General features: G+C 38.3%; 1 protein-coding gene across 1 annotated transcript; it reads left to right on the top strand.

Annotated features, from left to right (window-relative positions):
* The first annotated feature begins 326 nt into the window (after positions 1-326).
* Positions 327-24,540, top strand: LOC115438132 (crossover junction endonuclease MUS81-like). The gene is given in 18 exon segments (XM_030161541.1): positions 327-496; positions 1,483-1,525; positions 1,528-1,611; positions 4,695-4,780; positions 4,936-5,067; positions 5,176-5,199; positions 5,201-5,257; positions 5,351-5,439; positions 7,805-8,008; positions 9,053-9,217; positions 11,760-11,887; positions 13,845-13,957; positions 15,581-15,700; positions 15,838-15,933; positions 19,715-19,849; positions 20,782-20,885; positions 22,359-22,442; positions 24,143-24,540. Coding segments are annotated over 18 exon segments (1,872 nt in total). The 5' UTR covers positions 327-355; the 3' UTR covers positions 24,210-24,540.
* The last annotated feature ends 1,420 nt before the right edge of the window (positions 24,541-25,960 follow it).

The raw sequence follows: 25,960 nt of genomic DNA, 5'->3' as shown, positions 1-25,960 counted from the left end.
TTAGTTCTGAACTGATAGAATCGAACATTTGAACAGGATCTGAAACTGGAATGTCTGTAAAACAGAATTTCAGTTTAAACACAGTTGGAACATTTGCTGATAGAACATTAGATCCTGTTGGGATTAAATAAAAATGTGTTTAGGATTTGTGCAGATTTTCTGGTGTAATTCAATTCTTCAAGGAAATAATCATTTAAAAAAGAAGAAACAAACAAAAAATTGTCTTTTTAACAGTATCATGATATATTGTATCGTGATCCTAGTATTGTGATTTGTATCGTATTGCCAGATTCTTGCCGATCCACAGCCCTAGTGATGAGGCCTTTGTTCTTTATGCTCCGTCAGAACCGGAGTGATGCCTGCCTCTGAGCCGGTCCGGTTCGGTCGGAAACGTGCCCTGCCGTCCTGCCCAAACCCGCTGTTCCTCAAGTGGCTCACAGAGCTCCGGGATGAGGCGAGGGAGAAAGGCCTGAAGATCCAGTGCACCTACCAGAAGGTAAAGGGTCTATACAACAAAACTAATGAGAAATAAAACAAAACGCAACAAATTATGTTTATTCATTCATTTATTTGTTTTGAGCAGAAGAAAAAACCAAAACATTTTCTGTGTACAAGGAACCAATATCTGAGCAAACATTCATAAACAAAGGTGATCAAGACAAAAATGGCAATTGCCATGTACATTAGCAATAACAAAACAAATTCAATACGTAGTGCTCAAAAAGGAGTGGGAAGAAGAAAACTTATTAAATCGCGCCCCCAGCTCACATTTGTACAATGGAACACATGACTTTTGCTTCCTTTATGATATAATAACATCTGTTTAGAGTCCTAATAATGGAAACAACAGATAGTAAACAGATTAGGAAAACTGAAGTATATTACACTTCGTATCTACATGATAGTGTGCAGAACTTATAATACAATATATTTAACAATAATCACATACCAACAATGGTAATGGAAGTGACACATACCAACATGATAAAAAACGACAAGCACAAACCAACAAAGATAAGAAAGAGCCAAGGATGGAATGGATGGAGTGAACAATAAGCCCCGCCCTCCCTGTACTGTGACCAGACCATCCGTTTGTAAAGTACTTTAAAACTGTGGATATTTGGGCATTGGTTGTGGTGAAGATCCAGACTGTTCCACAGTTTCACCCCACATACATACGGATACCTGGTGCTTTAGGAAGTGTAAAATTTCCAAAGCCTCTTATGTCATAAGTAATCTCTTTAAGTGTAAAAAACCTTTGTATGTTATTTGGTAGTGATTTGTTAAATGCTTTAAATGAAATTAATAGGGTATAATATTTCACAAGGTCAGTTAATCTTAAATAAGTTTGATTGAATAAAGAGATCTTCACAATAGAGTAATGATATAACCAAATACACCAAGCAGAGGGTAAAAATACATAAAAATATGTAAAAAAAAAAAAAAAAAAAAGTGTGTTTTTTGTGTTGCTTTCTTAAACAGGCGATCAACTCTTTGAATAAATATCCATTACCACTTCAAAACGCCAAGAGGCAAAAATTCTCCAAAACTTTGGAGATGGGGATCTGTAAATATTGGATGAGAAACTCCAGCGGCACTACAGACAGAACGGTAAGAACAGAACCAAAGGATGTTAAGTCCTTACACTCAAAGTTTTATGATATGATTTTTTATGATGATTTACTTAATAATTGTGTTGTATGTTAATACTGGTATATTACACATTCTGTAAAGTCTGTCACAGTGATGAATGAGTGTAACAAGGTTATTATTGTCAATGAAAACTAACAAAATGACGAAAACTAGAATTGGAAAAAACATTTTCGTTAACTGAAATAAATAAAAACTAGAATTAAAAGAAAAAACAAATGGTAACTGAAACTGTATTGTGTGTTTACAAAACGAACTACAACATATAAAAATTATGGATAAAATTCCCTTCGTTTTCATCTTTGCCAATGTCAGACTGAGCAATTTTGTCTGCAGTCACCATCTGACACTTTTTGGTACGTCAGTTGTGTTCACTTGTGGTTTCCAGTCGTCTTCTGGTCCCCACTCTACCTGGAAACATGGAGACTAAAGTGGGAGAAAGCAGCAGAGTCCTGTCTGGGATTATTTGAATACGACGACAGAGAAGAAGAGGAAAAGAGACGACAAACTAAAATTAAACTAAAACTAAGCATTTAGAAAAAAATGAAAACTAATAAAAACTAGCAAACCTGCTCTAAAAGCAAATTAAAATGAACTGAATTAGAGGAAAAAAAGTCTAAACCATATAAAACTAAACTATAATGAAAAATCCAAAACTATTTTAACCTTGGTAAAAGTGTGTAAAAGTTCAAAATACAGGTTTTTCAAATAAAAAATATCCCAGTACAATTTGGAGTGAATCAAATCTTTTTCATCTGTAGAATTGATTTTAATTTTTTTTTATAGAATTATTTGTACAGGGACTCCTTATAAAAGGTGAATGCGGAAATGAGAGGTGTACTGAGTTTCAGATGTACTGTCTGCTCAGGAAGAATCAAATCAACTGTAGCATATTGAATTCAAAGTATCACATTATTGAATTTGCTGGCGTCTCACACAGAATATCGCATCACTAGTTGCTTTTTCCATTGACCCTCAAATTGCACGAATATACTTGTGTATAAAAATTTACCTAATGGAAAAACGACAATTTCGCCAAAACTCTGATTTTTCAGTTAAAAGTTTTTGTGCTGGCAAGAGGTGGTTTTTCGGGTGTAGCACAACTGGTATATCACACAAAAATGGAAAGACCTTTCTCCACAACTAGAGTCACATGAATAAAAAAAAAAACGGGTGTTGACAGACGTTAGAACAAGTGAAGAAGAAGAGTTTTAAAAGAAACGTGTTGGTATGTGTGGACACACCAGGAAACCCAATCATTTTAGAATTTAGTTGGAGATAGAGGGGTAATATATAATAATAATTAATCTATCTTTAAATCAACACCATATTTACGTTCGTCATCATGTTTATGGAATGACTTCTCGTGTCATCTCGCGATAATAAATAAACAAATCATCGCATTTGTGATTTAATGGAAAAACCGACATTACACACCTCTGTCTTTTCGACATTTAGTAAATATGGGTAAGTTTTGCACTGATTCCAATGGAAACGTGGGTACTGTCATCACCGGTAGTTGCCTCATGTATCTTTGCTAATGAACTGACCTCAGTGATAGTGATGCATGTTCCCTTTGAATTATACTCACCGGCCATTTTATTAGGTACACCTGTTGTGCAGGTGGTTAATGCAAATATGTAATGGCCCAATCATAGAGCTCAGGGTATTTAGGCATGAAGACAGGGTTAAGGTGGTCTCCTTAAGTTCCAACCAAGCATCAGAATGGGAAGGAAAGGTGATTTAAAGGGTTCATCTTTGTCTAAACCCACTTTTCTTAGTCTGTGGTTCATTTCTTTGTGTATTTGGACCCTAATAGTTCAGACAGTTTGAATTTGAACCCTCCAGCTGCTGCTAAACTATCTTTAGATTCATTCCAGCAAGAATTGAGTGGAGTTCTCCAACCTGTTTGAATTCCTTCTTAGTTTGTTATGTTTTATAACTCGTTCCGTCTCCACATTTGCTCATATCAGGTCCAGACTTCAGACCAACATTTCTCCAGTATTTCTCCATAATAGTTTGTCGTCATCAGTGGTTGTAGTCCAGACTGAAAATTTGTCCAGACTTGGAGCCCATTACCTCAAATGTTCAGTTGTTGGTTGAACAGGACAGAGCAGCACAGTCGACAACCTGGAGGGGGCGGGGCCTGAAGTGTCTCCTGTGCATTTAAAGGGCCAGCGCTCCAAACCACCTTTCTGGTGTCATTCCTCAGAAATAGGGTTGAAGATGGACCTGTGGAGTTGAATGAATGAAGAATTCAGAGCCAAGCAGAGCATTTACAGTTTATGGAGACCACAGGGAAATGTGGGAAAAGGAAGAATTCCAGTTAAAAAAGCAAAATATCACTCCTTTAATAGGGCTGTGTATCAGCAAGAATCTGGCGATACAATACAAATCACAACACTAGGATCACGATATATCACGATATATCGTGATATATGATACTGTTAAAAAGGCAATTTTTTGTTTGTTTCTTTTTCAAAAAAATGATTATTTCCTGGAAGAATTGAATTACAGCAGAAATCTGCACAAATACTAAACACATTTTTATTTGATCCCAACAGGATCTCATGTTCTATCACAAAATGTTCCTGTGTTCAAACAGAAATTGTGTTTTACAGACATTCCAGTTTCAGATCCTGTTCAAATGTTCAGATTATATTAGTTCACAACTAACATCAGAACAGGATTGGAGTTCAATCCCAACAAAGGAACTCCCATCTGCCTCTCAGACAGTAAAAAGTGCTTTTAGGATGCTTCACATAATCATTATTTAATAAAACAGTGTTAAATAATAATGAATAAATTATAAACAATAAAGAAAAACAAAAACAAAAATGAACCTCCGCCATATCTGCATCTGAATAAATACCTAAAAATATTGATACAGTACTTTTTAATATCAATACAGTATTGTGAAATGAAATATCGCAATATATTACAGAACCAATATTTTCAAACACCCATATCTTTTAAGTATCTGCTGAGTGTATATTGATACTGATAAGTGTAATGTGTGCCTCCTTTCTCTTCATATCCATCAGGTCCAGAAGCTCCCATTCACTGTCTACCAGACAGAGCGCCATCTGTTGGCAGACCAGACAAGAACTGCCTGGCTCTGCCTAGAAAGGTAGGACAGTAATGAAGAGAGGATGGTCACATGTCTTTTTTTGGGAGGACTTGTGTAATACGAGCTTTTTTTACTTTCATCAAATTCCTCAATAAGATAATTGTAGTTGTTAAAGGTGTTTTGCATTAAACAATGTAACTTGTCTTTCCTTTCAGAAGAATGCTGCTGGAGACCAAAGAGAAGATAGAGGAGGAGGAGGAGGAGGGAGGAGGAAGAAGAGGGGTTATGTCCCTCAGAAGAGGTCAGGGGGTTATGCTGTGCTGCTCACTCTTTACAGACACTCAGAGGTAAACATTAGGTTCATAGACAGTAAATGTGTTTGAATGAGTTGTTTTCCATAATATTGTAAAAGTTTTATCCAAACTGATTGTGTTGTATGATCTGATTTCCTACAGATTCCAGGCAGTAAAGGTTACATGTTTTAAACTGGAGCTGCAGACTGCAGCCCAACCTTACTGTGATAAATCCTTTACTGTGGTAGGTAGCATCCTCTAGCCTCACCCAGAGTACATACTTTCAGCTGTATATTCTTGTATTGTAGGCGATTTAAAGCATTTTGTGTGTCTGTAGCCTGATCTAGGCAGTAAGTACACCGCCTGGTCGTCAGTCAGCACTCTGATCCAGAAGAATCTGCTGATAAAGACTCACAATCCTGCAAGGTAAACACACACTTCTGATTGTGGTGCAGTATATAACACTAAGAATTACAGCAGGCATTCTGGCTGAGTTAGATTAGGTGTTATTTCTGTGTTGGAAGTGTGCTAAAGTCAGTCTCTTTAGGTATTTCATAGAAATAGCAGGAAAATTTATATTTCCAAAAATGTGCATTATAGGTGAAACAAGAAATATATATTCGTAATACACACACGTTTGATTAGAGGACAAAATACAGTACTTGTGTCTTCTATGTTTTCTGTGGCACTCAGCACTAGCACATTTCTCATTTTCTAGATGTTAGAAAAACATGAGTATTATTTCATTCAGAAAAAAAGCATATTTTTCTAAAGTTGTAGTATTAAGTAAACAGGTTATTATGAACTACTTTGAATATGTTATTTTTCCTGTATATGTGTTTTCTTTCTTGAAAAGCTCAACCAGGGACGGGAGTTGTGAGTTACTTAAATGCTATATAGCAGAGGTGTCAAACATGCGGCCTGGGGGCCAAATGCGGCCCGCCAAAGGGTCCAGTCTGACCCGTGGGATGAATTTGTGAAATGCAAAAATTGCACTGAAGATATTAATCATTTTAGTTCGGGCTCCACATACAGACCAATTTAATCTCAAGTGGGTTGGATTAGTAAAATACTATCATAATAACCTATAAATACTCAGAACTCCAAATTTTTCTCTTTGTAAATGTAAACATTTTTGTGTAATTTTACTGTATTTACATTAAAACAAACTATCATTTCACAAAAACATGAATAATCTGAACAAATATGAACATTTTGAAATGTCTGAAATGCAAGTTTACCAATATTCTGCCTGTTATTAAATGTTTTGTGTATTTGTAGATCCACTGTGATCTGTAAGTTTACATGTGTAAATGATAAACTTAGACATAATATTGTTAAAATTGCAGTTAGTTTTCTTAAGAAATTTCAGTTGGTTCATGTAATTCACATTGTTTTAAAGGATAGTTTGTAGATGTAAACATTTTCATCGCATAATTTTACTTTTTTCGCTCTAAAACATAGAGGAAAGTTTGGAGTTGACATTATTTATTATATATTATTATGCTATTATTTCACTGGTTCGTCCCACTGCAGATCAAATTTGGCTTAATGTGGCCCCTGAATAAAAATGAGTTTGACACCCTTGCTATATAGTCTTTGTGCTGAGCATCACATGTTCAGCAGGTCCACTATGTTTCACTGTACTGTCCCTGATAAATGAAGCAACCAATAAATAAATACATTGTGGATTAATCTACATGTGGTTACATGGGGAGTATTAGTAGTAACAGGACTGTGGATGTACATTTAATGGAGGTTCATTATCAATTATTTCTCAGCTATGTTTCCACCTATTCCGATTACTGATTAATCAGTTTCAGTGAGAAATAGCCTAAATGTTATACTTTCAACCTTTTTAAGTGTGATAGCTCACAGAATATCTTTGGATTGCAGACCAAACAAGACATGTAATGGCTAGGGCTGAAGAATGTGGCGATAAGTACGATACAAATCACAATACTAGGATCACAATACAATATATCATGATACTGTTAAAAAGGCAATTTTTTGTTTGTTTCTGTTTTTTTAAATGATTATTTTCTGGAAGAATTGAATTACTGCAGAAATCTGCACAAATACTAAACACATTTTATTTGATCCCAACAGGATCTAATGTTATATCACAAAATGTTCCTGTGTTCAAACTGAAATTCTGTTTTACAGACATTCCAGTTTCAGATCCTGTTCAAATGTTCAGATTCTATTAGTTCAGAACTAACATCAGAACAGTATTTGAGTTCAATCCCAACAAAGGAACTAACATTATTTAATAAAAGAGTGTTAAATAATAATAAAGAAAATACAAACAAAAAAGAGAAAACAAAAATGAACCTCCACAATATCTGCATTTGAATAAATACCTAAAAATATCAATACAGTACTTTTTAATATCGATACAGTATTGTGAAATAAATATCGTGAAATATTGCAGAACCTTTTTTTTTTTTTTTTTACACCCCCAGTAATGGCATCACCAAGGTTTTGGAAATGAAACACTAACAGTTTTGCCATTTTTCTGACATTATATAGATTGAACAACTGACTGATTAGTTGTAAAAAAAATTAAATTGACAGGTTAATTGATTAATGAAAATAATTGGTATTGGTAGCTGTAAATATTGCTCTAAAATGGTCAAACTCATGATATGCTCGAGGAGGAAACATCTATAGTTCTGTCAATTCCATCACTAATAATCAGTATCAGCCCAAAAAAATCTAGTCAGTCTGTGTTGGGAGGATGAATTCAGCGTCAGCAGGTAGGAAAATGTAGTGTGTCTTCTTGTGTTAGATATTCTCTGACAGAGGAGGGTGTGGCTTTGGCTCAGCGGCTGGAAGCAGAAGCAGGAGGAGGAGGAGGACCAGGAGGAGACAGAGGAGAGGTTAGAGGTGGAGGAGAGGAGGAGGAGGAGGAGGAGGAGGAGGAGGGGCGTCCTGGAGTTGTGGATCTTACTGAGAGTGATGATGACGCAGAACAAGCAGACGACAGAACAGAGTGAGTGTTCAGTAGGTTTGTCTCAGAAACACCCACTCCATAAATTAGACTGTGCTTCTGCTTCTTCCTGTAGTCGTTCATCTACTGTAGACATAAAGTTCGAGCTAATTTCTGCTTCTCTCAGGAATCCGTTCAGAATAAAACTCTGTGTATTTGCAGAGGAAAATAGTGTAGCTCTGGGGGGAAATGATAGACCCATGACATTTTATGGTTACATCAGGGCTCTCAAACATGCGTCCCAGGGGCCAAATGCAGCCCACCAAAGGTTCCAGTCCGACCCCTGGGATGAATTTATAAAGTGTACAAATTCCACAGTCCAGGCTGTGGAACTCATTTTAGTGTCGGTTCCACATCCAGACCAATCTGATCTACAGTCAAATAATAACAGCAGAAGAACCGACAAAAAAGAATGACTGCAGATTTACTACTGGGTTTGATGTGAGAAAAATAATATTACACCATGTCTATAAATAATGACAACTTCAAATATTTGTCATTGTTTTAGTTCAAAAAATATTAAATTATGAAAATATTTACATTTACAAACTATCCTGTAACAATAAAATGTGAATAACCTGAACAAATATGAACAACCTGAAATGTCTAAAGAAAATTTAGCCCAATTTGAACTCTTTTCTTCCTGTTCCTCAGTGTTTAGTGTCTTTGTAGATCTGATCCAGAATGCACATGGACTAATGAGAAGTGGAGGCAGAAGACTGTTAAAACTGCACTGATTTTTCTTAAGAAATTTCAGTTTTTTTCAGGTTATTCACATCTTTTTTGTTTGGATACGTTATAAAAGTAAGTATTTTCATAATTTCATGGGTTTTTTTTTTTGCACTACAACATAGACAAAAATTGTCAGTTGTCATTATTTATCGGTTATTCTGCTGTTATTTTACTGGTCCCGCCCACTGGAGATCAAATCGGGCTGAATGTGGAACCTGAAAGAACATGAGTTTGAGAGCCCTGGGTCAGATACTGTGCTACTTGCTGTTAATGTTGAAATGAAAAAGACTAAAACTCTGTTATCGATATTGACAGTCATACAGAGAAGCCGGCCGGTGTCACTCAGACACTCAGGATGGAGGTGGAGGAGACGAGTTCTTCCAAACCTCAGGACTCTCAGAGCAGGAGGCCAGATGCAGGACGTCTGCTGCCCGGAACCTACCAGATTATTCTCTGTGTGGACTTTATTGAGACGACCGGGTAAGAGTTAATTCATACACCTGTAAGCGTGTAGGCTTTAACATTTTTTAGAAACTATCATTAGAGAATTATACCAACTAAAATAAAGTGACACATGAAAAAGTGAGATTCAAGAATGTTTACTGTCTAGTTCTCGGCTAGATAAAAATAGAAAAAGAGAAAATACAGACACCCGAGAATATGTACATCAATATAAAAACACTATTAGGGCGTCTCAAAAATCACTTTTCTCTTTAGATCATGGTGTTATTTAAACCAGTTCATCTCCAACATGATAATAGCCCCCCCCCCAAAAAAAATTTCAGCAAAATCTGTCATGTTTGACACCCCCCCACACACACACACACACCCCCACAAACACACACACACACCGCAAAGTATGAAGGGCCCATCAAAAAACGCCAAGACACTCATTTTAACCCAGAAAATCACATATGAGTTCTTAAGTGTGCACAAATAGCTTTTTCTGGTTTTTACAGCGTCCCTGTAATATCAGCTTCATAGGTTATTGTATCAGGTGATATATAAGTGAAAATAAGGTGAGTTTATGATAAAATAACTCAATTATAGGCTAAAAACTTGAAATAGAAAGAAGTTCAGAACAGTAAATCTAGTTGAACACAGTGTCTGTTTTCTAAACCCTCTTTTCAGCAAAATACAGGTTTGAGTTGCAGACAAATAGAGCCGAACACTTCAATAATAAGGCTAAATACAAGATCTAAGGCTGCATAAATCACAGACTTTTAATGATGACATGGTTCTGATAATCTGGACATACTTTTATACATGTGCATTTCACAGTTTATTCAGATATTACTCTCTCTATAGTTTCTCTTCCATTTCATTCTTGAGAAACTCTGGTAGTTTGATCCTGTGGGAACCATGTTCCCTCTGTGGGCTCCATCCATGGATGCATTGGCACCATCTGGGATGTCCTTAACACCTCTTTCTGCAGCATCATTAATGACAGACAGCTCCGAGACATTCATTCATCCATTTTCTGAACCCACTTTATCCTCACTAGGGTCACAGGGGTCACTTGGAGCCTATCCCAGCTACATAGGGGCGAAGGTGGGGTTCACCCTGGACATGTCTCCAGTTCATCTCAGGACTGAACATATAGAGACAAACAATCATTCTCACATTCACACCTATGGGCAATTTAGATTAACTCATTAATATATCAGTGCATGTGTTTGGATGGTGGGAGGAGCCAGAGTACCCCCAGAGAACCCACACAGACACGGGGAGAACATGCAAACTCCACACAGAAAGGTCCGAGCCCAGGACCTTCTGTCTGTGAGGCACCAGGTCTATCCACTGCACCACTGTGTCCCCCAAGACTATAGCCCTCATTTGTCTGTACTGCAGTTGTGTTGCCATGGCTGCTCTGGTTTCTGTTGGTACTTCTTTGTCAAACAGACTTAGAACCACAGTAGACTCAGTCAGGTACCACATGTGACACAGTATGGAGGTCTTTACTTTAGGGACTTTGGCCTCCATTTACTATCCATTAACCATGGTAATGCATTTAAAAACAGCATTTTTTGGCGTTTTTTGACAGGCCCTTCAACTTTGCGGTGGAGGGTGGGGGGTGTCAAACATTGACGGATTTTGCTGAAATTTTTTGGGGGGGCTATTATCATGTTGGAGATTAACTGGTTTAAAAAACACCGTGATCTGAAGAGAAAAGTGATTTTTCAGACGCCCTAAACACTAAGAATTAGTGGATCAAGACTATGTACAATGTACATGTATATAGAAAGAAATGTCCAATCCAGTCTGTACAGTCCAGTGCAGTCACAGTATGGGCTGTTAGGATGCAGTTATGTGCAATAAGGTAGTAATGTGCAAAGGAATCGCAGTCCCAGAGGAGTTGGAGCGTGCAGTTCAGTGCAGGACACAGTTGTATGGGGGTGGGGGGGGTGGGGTGGGGGATGTGTGTCTGTCAGGGGAGTGATGGCTTTCAGAGCTCTGGGCAAAAAGCTGTTTCTGAGTCTGGTGGTGTTGGTTTTTATGGTTTTGTACCATTTTCCAGAACAAATCAGTATAAACAGTCTGTTGCTTGGGGGGGGGTCCACCGCAATGCACCTGGCCTTCTACTGGACCCGACCAGTAGGGCTGTTCGAAAATATCAGTTCTGCTATATATTGCGATATTTCATTTCACAATACTGTATTGATATTAAAAAGTACTGTATCAATATTTTTAGGTATTTATTCAAATGCAGATATGGCAGAGGTTAATTTTTGTTTGTTTTTCTTTATTGTTTATATCTTATTTATTATTATTTAACACTGTTTTATAATAACAATAATGGTTATTTGAAGCATCCTAAAAGTGCTTTTTACTGTCTGAGAGGCAGATGGTAGTTCCTTTGTTTGGGATTGAACTAAAATAATGTTCTGATGAATTGGGTGAACAGTGTCCATGAAATCATTTGGACCAAAATCTCAGATGGACAGATGGACAGTGTTCCTGGTATACCTATACAGCAATAATAAGAATTATTAAAGTGTGAAAAGGCTTTGTCTGTGTGCAGCGGCAGCCACCACCGCAAGCAGGAGCTGGTCAAAGAGCTCCAGAGGAATGGGGTCAACTTCGACATCCGGAAGCTGAACGTCGGAGACTTCCTGTGGGTGGCTCGAGAAAATGTCGCACCTATTCCAGGTAAAAATGTAAAGGACAACAAAGGTGTTGATCAGTATGTAGAGGTGTAACATGGATATAACTTCAGGCTATCCATGTCAAACATCCAACAATTTTTGAATGAATGAATTGATTTTGTTTGAAGTATAAAATGTCATGAAAATGAGGAAAAAACCTCTATGTAATCCAGGTGGTGAAGATTTGTCAAAGAAGAGCAACTGAACTTTAGATCTGATGAGATGGAATGTTACTGATCCCTTGGACAGAGAACTCAGAAAATGGAGGCTTCTCATTTGAAACATCTCATTCTACAGTCGTTCACCTTTTCATAAAAGCATGAACCTGGATGCACTTGTACAAGTTTGAGCATTTTCACAAATGGAGTCGTCTCAAAACTTCATATTAGGGCTGTCAAACTCATTTCAGTTCAGTTCCACATTCAGCCCAATCTGATCTCCAGTGGGCCGAACCAGTATAAAATAATAACAGTAAAAAAAGGAAAATTCTATTCTGATCAGGTTTACATCTACAAAGTTTCCTTAAAAATCTGAATAACTTGAAATGTCTTAAGAAAAACAAGTGCAATTTTAACAATATTCTGCCTCAGTTTATCAGTTTATCATTTACACATGTGCATTACAATCACAAAAAACATTTATTAACAGGCAGAATATTGGTAAAATTGCATTTACTTTTCTTAAAACATTTCATACTTGTTCAAGTTATTCATGTTTTTTGTAAAAGTATAGTTTGGTAATGGAAACATTCTCATGTAATTTTACTTTTTTGCGCCAAAACAACAAAGAGAAAATGTGGAGTTGTCATAATTTATAAGTTATTCTGATCATATTTTACGGGTTTTGACCCACTTGAAATCTAATTGGACTGTATGTGTCTGTATGTGGAACCTGAATTAAAATGATTTTGACACCACTGATTGTTAATATCTACAGTGTAATTTTTGCATTTCATAAATTCATCCTACAGGCCGGATTGGACCGTTTGGTGGGCCGGATTTGGCCCCTGGGCCGCATGTTTGACACCTGTGCTGTATATATTTAACTGTGATTTGACCAGGAAAAGTCTCATTGAGATTAAAAACCTTTTGCAGGAGGATCCTAAGACGAGCAGCATCACAGATTACATGTCAGTTACAGTTAATATACAGCCAAAAATACAATCAAGTAATGCATGTAAAATTGGAAATTTCTAAAGATATAAAATCAATATTCAGTTTATAAATATAAAATAATTATGAGATGGAGCAGAATATATTTTAACAGTCAGGTGAAACGACTACATCCAGGTGACTGAGTCTCCCTGGCCTGTCCTTTAAAATCCTGTTAAAGGGGTCTACACAGACCAGATCCTTCAGTTTTAGATTTGTTTGCCAAAGGTTCTGAGCAGATGGAGCAGAAAAGGTACCAGCGCTTTTCTGAGAAAATAAAAGGAAGTGAACAGTATACACCATTTAAACCTTTTAACCTCTGCTATAACTGAAATGTGTGTTTGGACCATGTCTGGATCTAAACACAGAACAGGTGACATCTACCTCAGTGTTTTAATGGTTATTGTAATAAAAGGAAGAAATCAGTCATGTGACCAGTCAAAGGAGTTCTGCGATGTGAGAAGGAAATCATGTTGAACGGACTTTTAAAAGCTTCATTCATTTGGTTATTACAGTTCTGCTCCATCCTACCTTCTGACCTACATCAGTCGGAGGACCACAGATACTTATAATCTTCGTTCTCAGGATCTTTTCTTTTTGTCTGGCATTTTTCTTTAAAAATGGGTTACTTAGAATACAGAGTAAACAGTTTTGAACCTTTTGTGGTAAATGCACAATAGAATGTTGCTCTTGTTCTGGAGCTTTGGTATATATGAAGCTTTGTTATTAAATGTGCTTTTGCTGTCCCTCTCCCACTCTCTCTAAACTCTTCATGCATGGTCGTGCTCTTCTCTGTGTGTGTCTGTGCAGGTCAGCTGCGAGCGCCGCCCGGTCGGGAGCTGGTACTCGATTACATTGTAGAGAGGAAGAGGATGGACGATCTGTGCGGGAGCATCATCGATGGACGCTTCAGGGAGCAGAAGGTCAGTTCATAATCCGTAACACACAAACCGACTCAAACTAATGGGGACTTACGGTCTCACTCACATTTAAACCGTTACCGTACTGATACTCGGTTCCTGGGAATGGGTACCGGTAGACAGTGGTACCTGTTTTCAGTACTTTTTGTGTGAATGTGTGGTGATTAAAGTCATATAGAAAAAATAGTAAAAACTTGTGAATATTTATTTCACCACATTACAATTGAAATAACAACAACATGAAACTTGAGAAAAGTGTGTGTGGGGGAGGGAAAATAACTTAAAAATAAATATAACGTATATAACATTTTTCAAACTAAACTGTTCTAAACTAAAACAAACCACTCCCTCTAGCATGAACTGTACTGTACATGTTCACCAGTTCTTTTTCAGGAACATCAGCTAGAGCCGATATATGGATTTTTTTCAATATTGGCCTTAATTTTTTTCTTAAAGCCAATATTTAATAATAATAATAATAATAATAATAATAATAATAATAATAATGGATTAGATTTCTATAGTGCTTTTCAAGGCACCCAAAGTGCTTTACAGTATGGATCCATTATTCATTCACTGTGGTGGTGTTAAACTCTGTGTGTATCCACAGCTGCCCTGGGGCAGACTGATGGAGGCGTGGCTGCCAAGTTGCACCAAACAGCCCCTCCCACCACCACTGAATATTCATACACATTCACACACCAGTGTGAGTGACACTGGATATTTGATCAGTGTGCTTTTTTTCAGTTTAACCTCCTCAGACCCAGGAAATGTCAGCAAAGTTCCAGCTTTTTGTGTTTTTTATTAAATCAGTGCCTATATTGGAAACATCATGATGCAACAGTTTTTTCAGATGCAGTTTTTAATATTTTTATGGAATGTCCGTTGTGGTGGACAGTTTTCCTTTTTTTTTGTATAAAGTTGTGAAACTCATGTCCACAAATGTGGACAGGAAACCCACAGCTGGGTCTGAGGAGGTTAATTTATACTGTGGTCATTTATTTTTCTTTGATAATGAGGTACTTGAAGTCAAGATGCTTGGACCAGTTTGAAGCAGCTCCTTGCACTGAAACCACTTTTCAGGGCACTGGTTGAGTTTATTTTATATTGTTGTGCTTTACTGCTGCTTACCCCTTTACTTTTTGTTTCTTACTTGGTTGTGTACGGGTTTATTTGTTTTATACTGTGATATCATATTATATGATAGTTGACTGACTTGATATTCTTAAGATGCTGCACTTTTTTTTATACATTTTATACATATTATGCATTTTAATACAGTGTTTGAACTTTCTACCTCTGCACTGAAAACACTTTCATAATCTCTGTGTGTAGTACTGCTGAAGACTGCATTTTGTGTGTTTATTTTTTTACCAGCAAGGGCAATAAATGTTAAGAGTACTATGTGTATGTGTATTAATAATTTAAAGTATATTGCTGCATAAAAATCTTAATTATCGGAGTGTTTCACTTGTACTGTTCCCCAGTCACACTAGGCCAGTTGTTTGGTCCATTTACTAATTTTCCTCATAAACTCAAGTGTTGATAATATTTTGAATCACTCTTCTCACATTTCCATTTTTCCATATTTTGTTTTTTTCCTCTCATTCTTACTCTTTGTAACAGTTTCGTCTTAAAAGGTGTGGCCTCCGTCGACCCATTTACCTGGTGGAGGAGTGTGGCTCTGCTGCCTCTCACCTGAGTTTACCTGAAACCAGCCTGCAGCAGGCCATCGTCAACACACAGGTACCAGTGCGCTTCATATTCTGACCACCACAGGGAGCTGGAAAGTCAGAGTATTGTTTTATCGAAGGCCTCAGTAAAAGAACATAACCTAGAGACCCTGATCCAAAGCTGTGAAGTGATGTGATGTGTGTTTTCAGGTGGTGGACGGCTTCTTTGTGAAGAGAGTTCAGGATGTGCGAGAGTCTGCAGCCTACCTCACTGTCATGACCCGATACCTGACCAAACTCTACCAGGTAACACACTTCTGTTATTATAGTTTAGTGGTAGTTACTTTTAGCAGTGTGTAATTCGATTTTAGGAAATTAACTAGTTTTAGTTTAGTTTTTATTTAGTTTCAGTGTCTGAGCTTTTCAGACTTTATTTCTAAAAGCTGAATAAAGTAAGATGAAGGAATGCATGTGCCTTTGTTGATGGTCCTATACTGTGTACAGACTAATGGTGCAGCGGTACAGGTAGGCCACAGTTCAGTCTGTACCTCGCTTCTTGGGCCGCAGTTTGTGTGTAAAGAGAGCATTTTTTTTTTCTCCCAAAATTATATTTTTATTTTGCTTGTCAGCAAAACCTAAATTTCACACTAGGAATGAATTATATCACTGAACTGAATAGAAGAACCCTTTCTGTCCTGAACAGTTGAACCTTTTCTTATTCCTTTACTTGTATTCAGTCGTATAAAACAGGCACAATGTGCACACATGAGGCCTAAAGGGAGCTTTTTTAAATAAATTCCTGTTCTGCATAAGGATGTAAAAGAAAACAGCGGTATAAAAACGCCATGGTTATCTACCGTACGCATTTCCTAGTAATAGCATGTCACGGTGTGTGTCAGAGTCCTGCACCCAGATGAGTGCATCGGGTCGCGGGTACGGGCACAGGTAGAATTAAACCAAATGCAGGCAAGAATAAAACCATAATAAAACAAAACAAAAAAATAATATAATAATGATAAAAACATTTACAAATAATCAACAAAATGAACAAAATAATAAAAAAAGTACAAATAATTAACAAAATAATAAGAGTTAAAAAAAAAAACCCAAAACAATCAACAAAATGAACAAAATAATCAAAAAAATTTACAAATAATAAACCAAATAATAAAAACAAGAATAAGAAAGACCACAATAATCAATAAAATGAACAAAATAATCAAAAACTAAGTGAAAAAAAACCAGAACAACAGAAAACAGTCAACAAATGCACAAAATAAAAACATTTACAAATAATCAACAAAATAATAAAAAAAAGAGTTTAAAACCCCCCAAAACAATCAACAAAATTAACAAAATAATCAATAAATAAGCCACTGATATTTATTATTATGTGCTCTATTTATCGGTGTAAACTTTAATGATCAGAATTATCTGAATGATGTCATTTTTTTCAATATGGGGCTGATAATTATCGGTGCCTATAGTTATTTTTCGTCCCTAGTGTTAGCAAAGTGGTGCAGCGTTTGTCTGACTGGTCTTTGATTTGAAGAGCTTATTCATATCGTACGCTGGTCTCAGACTGTTGGGTTTGTTTTACATATTTGTCCATTTAAGTGCTTGTTGTTTGGATCGTGTCCTGTTTCACAAAAATTGGTTATGAGCTTTTAACTGACGTGGATGTAAAGCATGTGTATCTTGCCATAAGCGTTGCGTAGCATTACCGTGGCAACGCAGATGGAACAGCAGCTGCCCCCTTAAGACGATAATCACTTCATTTCAGTATGTTCTGAAGTTCCTGTTTAGTCTGAACGGACTTAAACAGACTTTAGGCCCGGGCATCTAAAATTAGAAAGTGATAAAAGGTTCACTGGCTTTATTATCCCCATAGGAATTCAGTGTCAGTGAGAGGGACCTCCTCAGACCTTCATCAGCATGGTGGTCCAGAGCACTGACAGGAGAATGAACCTAAATGTGCCTGTTTAACGGCAGAGGAAACCACATTTATATTAAACACAGTATCCCACCACCCTCTGGCCGTCTGACCCTATCTGATCCCCCTCTGCAAACCTGGTCCTCTTTCGACCCTGTGACACTGGAGGACATCTCAGCACTTTTATCCAAAACGAAACCCTCCTCCAACTCTGCAGACCTCCTCCCCCATAAGCTCCTTGTCGGTGTCTTTGACACTATTGGACCATGGGTCACAAAGTTTTTTAACCTGTCGCTCTCAACTGGTTTGTTTCCCAGCTCCTTCAAACAGGCCATCATAGAACCTAAACTAAAGAAAACCACACTGGACCCCACAGACTTCAAAAGCTACAGGCCCATTTCAAAGCTCCCCCTATTGGCCAAAATCCTTGAGAAAGCAGTGTCTAAACAACTTACAGCTTTTCTGGAGACACACCAGATCTATGACACTTTTCAGTCCGGGTTTAGACAACGCCACTCAACAGAAACCGCACTATTAAAAGTGTCTAGTGACATCCTGATGGCGGCTGACTCCGGGAAATCCACGGTCTTGGTCCTGCTAGATCTCTCCTCGGCCTTTGACACAGTGGACCATACCATAATGATTGAGAGACTGAGGGACCTGGTAGGGATGTCAGGTCCTGTGCTAGACTGGTTCTCCTCTTACCTGACCGGCAGAAGCTTCACTGTGTCAATAAACAACTTCCAATCTGACTCAGCGGATCTACTGTGTGGTGTGCCCCAAGGCTCTGTCCTGGGACCAGTCCTATTCTTACTCTATGTCCTCCCACTTGGCCACATTATCCGACAGTACAGTGATGTCTCCTATCATCTATTCGCGGATGACATCCAGATGTACTGCTCCTTTAACTCCTCTGAGCCCCACAAACTGAGTTCCTTAATCATCTGCTTGTCAGAGCTGAAGCAGTGGCTAAATGAGAACAGCCTCCAGCTGAACTCCAGTCAAACACAGACCCTCATCACTGACCCGGATAGTGCAATCCCAGGGATCAAACATCACCTTGGAGACCTGAGTTCCTCGGTAAAGACAAAACTGAGGAATCTGGGTGTCATCTTTGACCAGGACATGTCTTTAGAATTCTACTCCAAACACCTAGTCAAAAACTGTTTCTTCCACCTACGCAACATCTCCAAACTCAGATCTATGGTGTCCACAAATGAGCTCGAGATGATCGTTCACGCTTTCATATCTTCTGGCTTAGACTACTGCAACAGCCTGTTTACATGCTTAAACAAGAAGGAGCTGGCCCGTCTACAGTTTGTCCAGAACTCTGCTGAAGGCTCCTGACCCGCACAAACAGGAGAACCCACATCACTCCCATCCTTTAATCTCTCCACTGGCTCCCTGTTCTATATCGTCTTCATTTCAAAATTCTTGTGCTAACTTTCCGGGCCCTACATGGCCAGGCCCCTGCATACATTGCTTCCCTGATCCAGCCCTACAGCTCGACTCGTAGCTTGAGGTCTTCAGGACAGTACCTGCTGATGGTTCCACGGACCTGTTTTAGCACACGCGGTGACAGGTCTTTTAAAGCTGTGGACCACGTCTATGGAATGACCTGCCTCTACACCTACGGTCCATGGACTCTGGAGAGAGCTTTAAGAAACACCTCAAAACCCTCCTGTTCAAAAAGGCTTTTTAGTCTCCCACCTGACCCAGGACCACCACAGACTGATTACACTCTATGTATTCATCATAACGTACTCCATGTGTCATCCCCCCCCCCAGTCTCTCTATATCTCTATCGCTCTCTCTTTTCTCCTCCTTTACTCTCTCTCTCTCTCTTTAACCCCAACTGGTCAAGGCAGACGTCCATCCTTCAGGAGTCTGGGTCTGCTCCAGGTTTCTGCCCGTTAAAGGGAAGTTTTTCCTTCCACTGTCACCAATCACATGTGTTTGCTCCTGAAGGATTCTGTTGGGTCTCTGTAAACTTAATTTGATTCTGATTTGAATTGATAAAGCACTTTGTGACTCTGTCTGTGAAAAGCGCTCTATAAATAAAATTTACTTTACTTTACTTTACATTTAAAAACATCTGTAATGTCATGAAACCTCGCAACATTTGATCATTCCTGTTGCGTCTTGTTTTCCCAGAACCGTACGCTGGTGTGTCGCTCCAGAGAGCTGGAGGGGGATGTAGGCGGTGACGAGGAGGAGGGGGGGAGGGGACTCCCCTCCTGTTCGCTCATTTCTTTTGCTGAGTTTAACCACGGTGCCACCAAAAACAAGGTGGGTGCTGAGGGGGACTGCAGACCAGAGCTCCTTCTACACAGATGAACATCCTAGTACACAGGGGTCAAACATGTGGCCCAGGGGCCAAATCCTGCCCCCCAGAGGGTCCAGTCCAGTCCCTGGGATGAATTTGTGAAATGTAAAAATTACACTGAAGATATGAACAATCCTTTTAGTTCAGGTTCCACATTCAGGCCAATTCAATCTGCAGTGGGCAGGACCAGTCAAATACGATCTGAATAACAGAGAAATAATGACAACTGACAATGTCTCTGTTTGTAAATGTTAAATGTTAGTTAGTTTTTGTTTATTTCAGACACAGAAATAATACAATACATATGGAAGATAATGAAATAAAAAAAAAAAAACAATACACAAATAAAAAAAAAATCAAATAATAGAAAAGACATGTAAATGTAAATATTTTCATGTATTTACACTAAAACAATGTATAATTTCACAAAAAATGTGAATAACCTGAAATGTCTTAAGAGAAGTAAGTACAATTGTACCAATATTCTGTCTGTTATTAAATGTTTTGTGTGTTTGTAGATCCACTGTGATCTGTAAGTTCTAATGTACGTGTGTAAATGATAAACAGAGGCAGAATATTGTTCAAATTACACTTATTTTTTCAGTTTGTTCATGTTATTCACATCTTTTGAAAGGATAGTTTGTAGATGGAAACCTTTTCCTAATGTAAATTTACTTTTTTTGCTCTAAAACATAGAGAAAAGTTTGGAGTTGACATTATTTATATATTATTCTGTTCTTATTTTTCTGGTTGGGCCCACTGCAGATCTAATTTAGCTGAATGTGGAACTGAACTAACATGAGTTTGACAGGCCTGTCCCCGTGTGTCTGCTGGGTTTCCATGGTGACCAAAGACCTGCAGGAGTCACGGCTGTGTGTTCTCATCTGCTTTCCAGTGTCAGACAGTGAGGGAGGTGTTTGCACGACAGCTGATGCAAATCAGCGGTTTGTCTGGAGACAAGGCTGCGGCAATTCTGGAGCAGTACAGCACCCCCCACAGGTAAGCTGTCGTACTGTCAGACGTTCCCTGAACTCACCGTTCGGGGGGGGGGGGGGGGGGGGGGGGGCAACAAAACAAGCCTCATTCCAAACATAGTGTAAAGATCCATTTGGTTTAGAGATAGACGATAACTACAGGCACCGATAATTACTGGTCCGTTATTGAAAAGAAAATGATGTCATTCAGATAATTACGGTTTTCACCGATAAATACAGCCCATAATAATACATCTAAATTGCTTAGATTTGGTGCATTTCACCAGTACACAGTGCACATTGTTGCCTTGGCAACTGCCATAAAACAGAAGAAGAAGAAGAAAGATGAAGCATCCATTGTTTGTCAGTCAAAGGGTTTTCAGTTCCTTAGTCTGCTACAGCTGTCAGACCCAGACCTAGACCCAGACCCAGACCTAGACCCAGAGCAAGACCCAGAGCAAGACCCAGAGCAAGACCCAGACCCAGAGCAAGACCCAGACCCAGAGCAAGACCCAGACCCAGACCCAGACCCAGAGGAAGATCCAGACCCAGAGGAAGACCCAGAGCAAGACCAAGACCCAGACCCAGACCCAGAGGAAGACCCAGACCCAGAGGAAGACCCAGACCCAGAGCAAGACCCAGACCCAGAGCAAGACCAAGACCAAGACCCAGACCCAGACCCAGAGGAAGACCCAGAGCAAGACCCAGACCCAGAGGAAGACCCAGACCCAGAGCAAGACCAAGACCCAGACCCAGACCCAGAGGAAGACCCAGACCCAGAGCAAGACCCAGACCAGAGCAAGACCAAGACCCAGACCCAGACCCAGAAGAAGACCCAGACCCAGACCCAGAAGAAGACCCAGACCCAGACCCAGAGGAAGACCCAGACCCAGACCCAGACCCAGAGGAGGACCAGGTGGTTGGGTTGTCTGTTTAGGGACAGTACAGTCCATGTAGGAGGTTTTCAGAGGTGTCCAGGTTTTCACCAGTTTGTCGTTTCATTTCTAACACTGTTGTGGAGTGTTTGGTCTATTTCTGAAATGGTACTGAACCATGCCATTGAATTTTTTTTTTTCTAAAGATATGAATAATTTCACCCGTAACAGCGCCTTCACAAAGAAAACTAGGCAGTTAGTGAAATGAAGAGACTTTTCCAGTGTTTTTAAAGGGGGGGGTTCAATCTACCAGGAAGTCCATCCGTTCAAGATTTTTGTCCATCCCATTTGTCGGACACTATTCATCCGATTGTTTTCGTGTTGGACCCACATGTTCTTTCCCTCTAGGACAGGTGCAGTGCACGGTCTGGTGCTCAAACTGCAATACGTGAATTTTTAAAAAAAAATGTTTTTTTTTTTTTTACAATTTCAGCAGCCTATTTCTCTGACACTATTCTTCCATATTTCACACACATGGTGTTTACATGTGCTTTACTTTTTCACATGTAAATAGTATCAAAGGAGTGAGTTGGTCGTTAATCCACACTGACTTTATCTCTTAGTCTTCTGACGGCTTATGAGAAATGTTCAAGTGGAGCAGAGAAGGAGAACCTCCTGTCGTCCATCCGATACGGCAAACTGAAAAGGTGTAGTATATGTTTATTTATCCAACATAGGATTTATGGAGTAGTTGTAAGCCCTTATATCAGGGCTGTCAAACTCATTTTCTTTCAGGTTCCACATTCAGTCTGATTTGATGTGCAGTGGGTCGTACCAGTAAAATAACAGAATAACCTAGAAATAATGACAACTGCAAATTTTTGTCTTTTTTTTTGTGCAAAAAAAACACCATTAAATTATGAAAATACTTACTTTTATAAACTATCCAAACAAAAGATGTGAATAACCTGAAAAAACTGAAATTTCTTAAGAAAAATCAGTGCAATTTTCTCAGTCTTCTTCCTCCACTTCTCATTAGTCCATGTGCATTCTGGATCAGATCTACAAAGACACTAAACACTGAGGAACAGGAAGAAAAGAGTTCAAAGTGGACTGAATTTTCTTTAAACATTTCAGGTTCTTCATATTTTATTGTTACAGAATAGTTCGTAAATATAATTTTTTCATAAATTTAATGTCATTTTTTGCACTAAAACAAAGACCAAAATTTGAAGTTGTCATTATTTATGAACATTATGTAATTTTTATTTATTTATTTATTTATTTATTTATTTTTTTCATCAAACCCAGTAGAAAATCTGCAGTCATTCTTTTTTGTCAGTTCTTCTGCTGTTATTATTTGACTGTAGATCAGATTGGTCTGTATGTGGAACCTGAACTAAAATGAGTTCCACAGCCTGGACTGTGGAATTTTTGCACTTTGTAAATTCATCCCAGGGGCCGGATTGGAACCTTTGGAGGGACGCATTTGGGCCCCAGGATGCATGTTTGACACCCCTGCCTTATATGATCATCTGGAATTGTAATTGCTGTAATTCTGCATAATTGGATAAATAATTATTACCTCTGCCAGGAGGTACTGTGATCACTTTGTTTTGTGTGTTTGTTTGTTAGCAACTTTACAGGAAAACTCTTCCACCCATCTTTCCCAAATCTTCCCCACAGATAGGCCTAGGCCCTGGGACCAACCCATGACATTCTGGTCCCAGTAGGCCAAAGTTCAAGGTCACAGCAAGGTCACAACATCTACAATTTTCCTATCCGTCATCATTAAGCAATTTTCCAAAATTCATCAAAAATTCAAAACGACTCCAATTGGATCCACCCGGAGCTTAGAACAGTATCTTGTATCTGGAACTAAATTGTCCACATCCACTGTGGAATGTGGACTCTGTGGACATTTACATTTAACACTGAAAATCCCATTTACCACACATTTAAAATTAAAACTAAACAAATATTGGTTGGAATTGAATCTAATTGGACAGACATATGACTGGGACCAAGCTGCAACTGTTTCTGCTGTATGGAACAACCTGGAAACTGTTGAATTTAAACAGAAACAGTCGATCCACACATGCACAGCGTTCAGGGTGCTTGGCGGAGGTTTGCGTTCTCTGAACACTTGTTCTATATAATCTGACAGTTGCAGTACCAAAGGGAATTTGCTTTTTCATGTAGGTTTTCTGTAGTTATGTTACAAATGTTCACAGATTCAGAACAGACGGGTTTATCAGACTGACACTGAGGCCGTCTGGTCCTTTTCCCACTAAATCACATCCTGTTTAGTTTTTTCTTCTCTTTAAATATGAACTGTATCTGACTCCAGCTGTGCATGGACCTACTGTACATACGACTGACTGTCCTTTTGAACTTTGTGTTGTAGGAACCTGGGTCCAGCTCTGAGCAGAACGGTCTATCAGCTCTACTGTACACCAGGAGCCTTATCATAGACAGACGAACCTCTAAATGCACATGAACTCTAGGATTTCACACCTCCAGGTTATGTTTTCAAGAATCATGCTCATTCATCATTGTCATTTTTAATTCCTCTTAAACTTGAATAACCTAAACTTAAACCACGTGTTTAAAAATGCTGCTATATTATAAGCTAATATTTCTACTGGAGACTTCAGTGAATCATTTGTAATAAATGTGTTATTTTTTAAAAAGTTTGTTGTTTTCTGTTCTTTTACATGAGCCGATCCTCGGCTCCTGCTCATGTAGCTGTGGTTAAATGCAAAGAAAATGTTTCCCAACAAATAAAGGTAACCATTTACTTGCACAATGTGCCTCCCGGGGGTGTAAGAAAATATTGGTTTTGCAATATATTGCGATATTTATTTATATTCTTAAGGACACCCTACAGTTCTCAATATAATTAAATAGATTTTTGCTTTTTAATATGAAAAATCCATCACTTGTGAAATGAATTCCATTTTCTCTTATTTACTTCCATAAAAGCCTTAAACACACGACTGATGTGTGCATTTCACTGATCGGTAACTCGATAAGTTCTTATAGCTTTATTCAAATCCCCTTTACTGATAGTGCATATTCATTTTGCATTATTCCACTGTAATGCATAGAAGCTAGTGTTGTATACTGTGGGTGTACTAAATAAAACAAACGTGTGGCCCGGGGGCCAAATCCGGCCCGCTAACGGGTCCAACCCGGCCCACGGGATGAATTTGTAAAATGCAAAAATTACACTGAAGATATTAATCAGTGGTGTCAATGACTTTTTAATTCAGGTTCCACATACAGACACATACAGTCCAATTCGATTTCCAGTGGGTCAGAACCAGTCAAATATGATCAGAATAACCTCTAAATAATGACAACCCCACATGTTCTCTGTGTTTTTTGGTGTAAAAAAGTAAAATTACATGAAAATGTTTACATTACCAAACTATACTTTTACAAAAAATGTGAATAACCTGAACAAATATGAACAAACGGAAATGTCTGAAGAAAAGTAAATGCAATTTGAAGAATATTCTGCCTGTTATTAAATGTTTTGTGTGATTGTAATGCACATGTGTAAATTATAAACTGATAAACTGAGGCAGAATATTGGTAAAACTGCACTTGTTTTTCTGAAGACAATTCAAGTTGTTCATGCTATTCAGATTTTTAAGGAAATTTTGTAAATGTAAACCTGATCATAATATAATTTTCTTTTTTTCACTGTTATTATTTGACTGGTTCGGTCCACTGCAGATCAGATTGGGCTGAATGTGGAACTGAACTGAACTGAGTTTGACAGAACTGTACTACAACATTGATTCCCCAGTCAAACCCATGGAGTTGGATCAGTGACAGTTGATGGACACACTGGGTTTATGTTCAGTTAATGATGGATTTTGCTGAGAAAGTCACTTTTTCTTCAGTTTTCTCTAATTCTAAAATAATAACCCTCAACTTTACTCTGAGCTTTTATGAACATATATATCATTAGTAAATTAAATGTAGGAAAACACATGATTTTCACTGAAAAAATGCAAAAAAAGAAGATAATATTACAATAAATGGTAATAAATCAATTATGAAAGTTCAGATGTAAACCTGATAATATAATTTTCCTTTCTTCACTGTTATTATTCTACTGGTCCGGCCCATTTCAGATCAAACTGGGCTGAATGTGGAACTGAACTGACATGAGTTTGACAGCCCCCTGGGTTAAGTCCAGAATGTGTTCCCA

Source organism: Sphaeramia orbicularis, chromosome 18, assembly GCF_902148855.1.
Source record: "Sphaeramia orbicularis chromosome 18, fSphaOr1.1, whole genome shotgun sequence".
Classification (NCBI taxonomy): domain Eukaryota; kingdom Metazoa; phylum Chordata; class Actinopteri; order Kurtiformes; family Apogonidae; genus Sphaeramia; species Sphaeramia orbicularis.
Note: the sequence above shows the minus strand (reverse complement) of the source record. Positions and strands in the feature narration are given on the sequence as shown.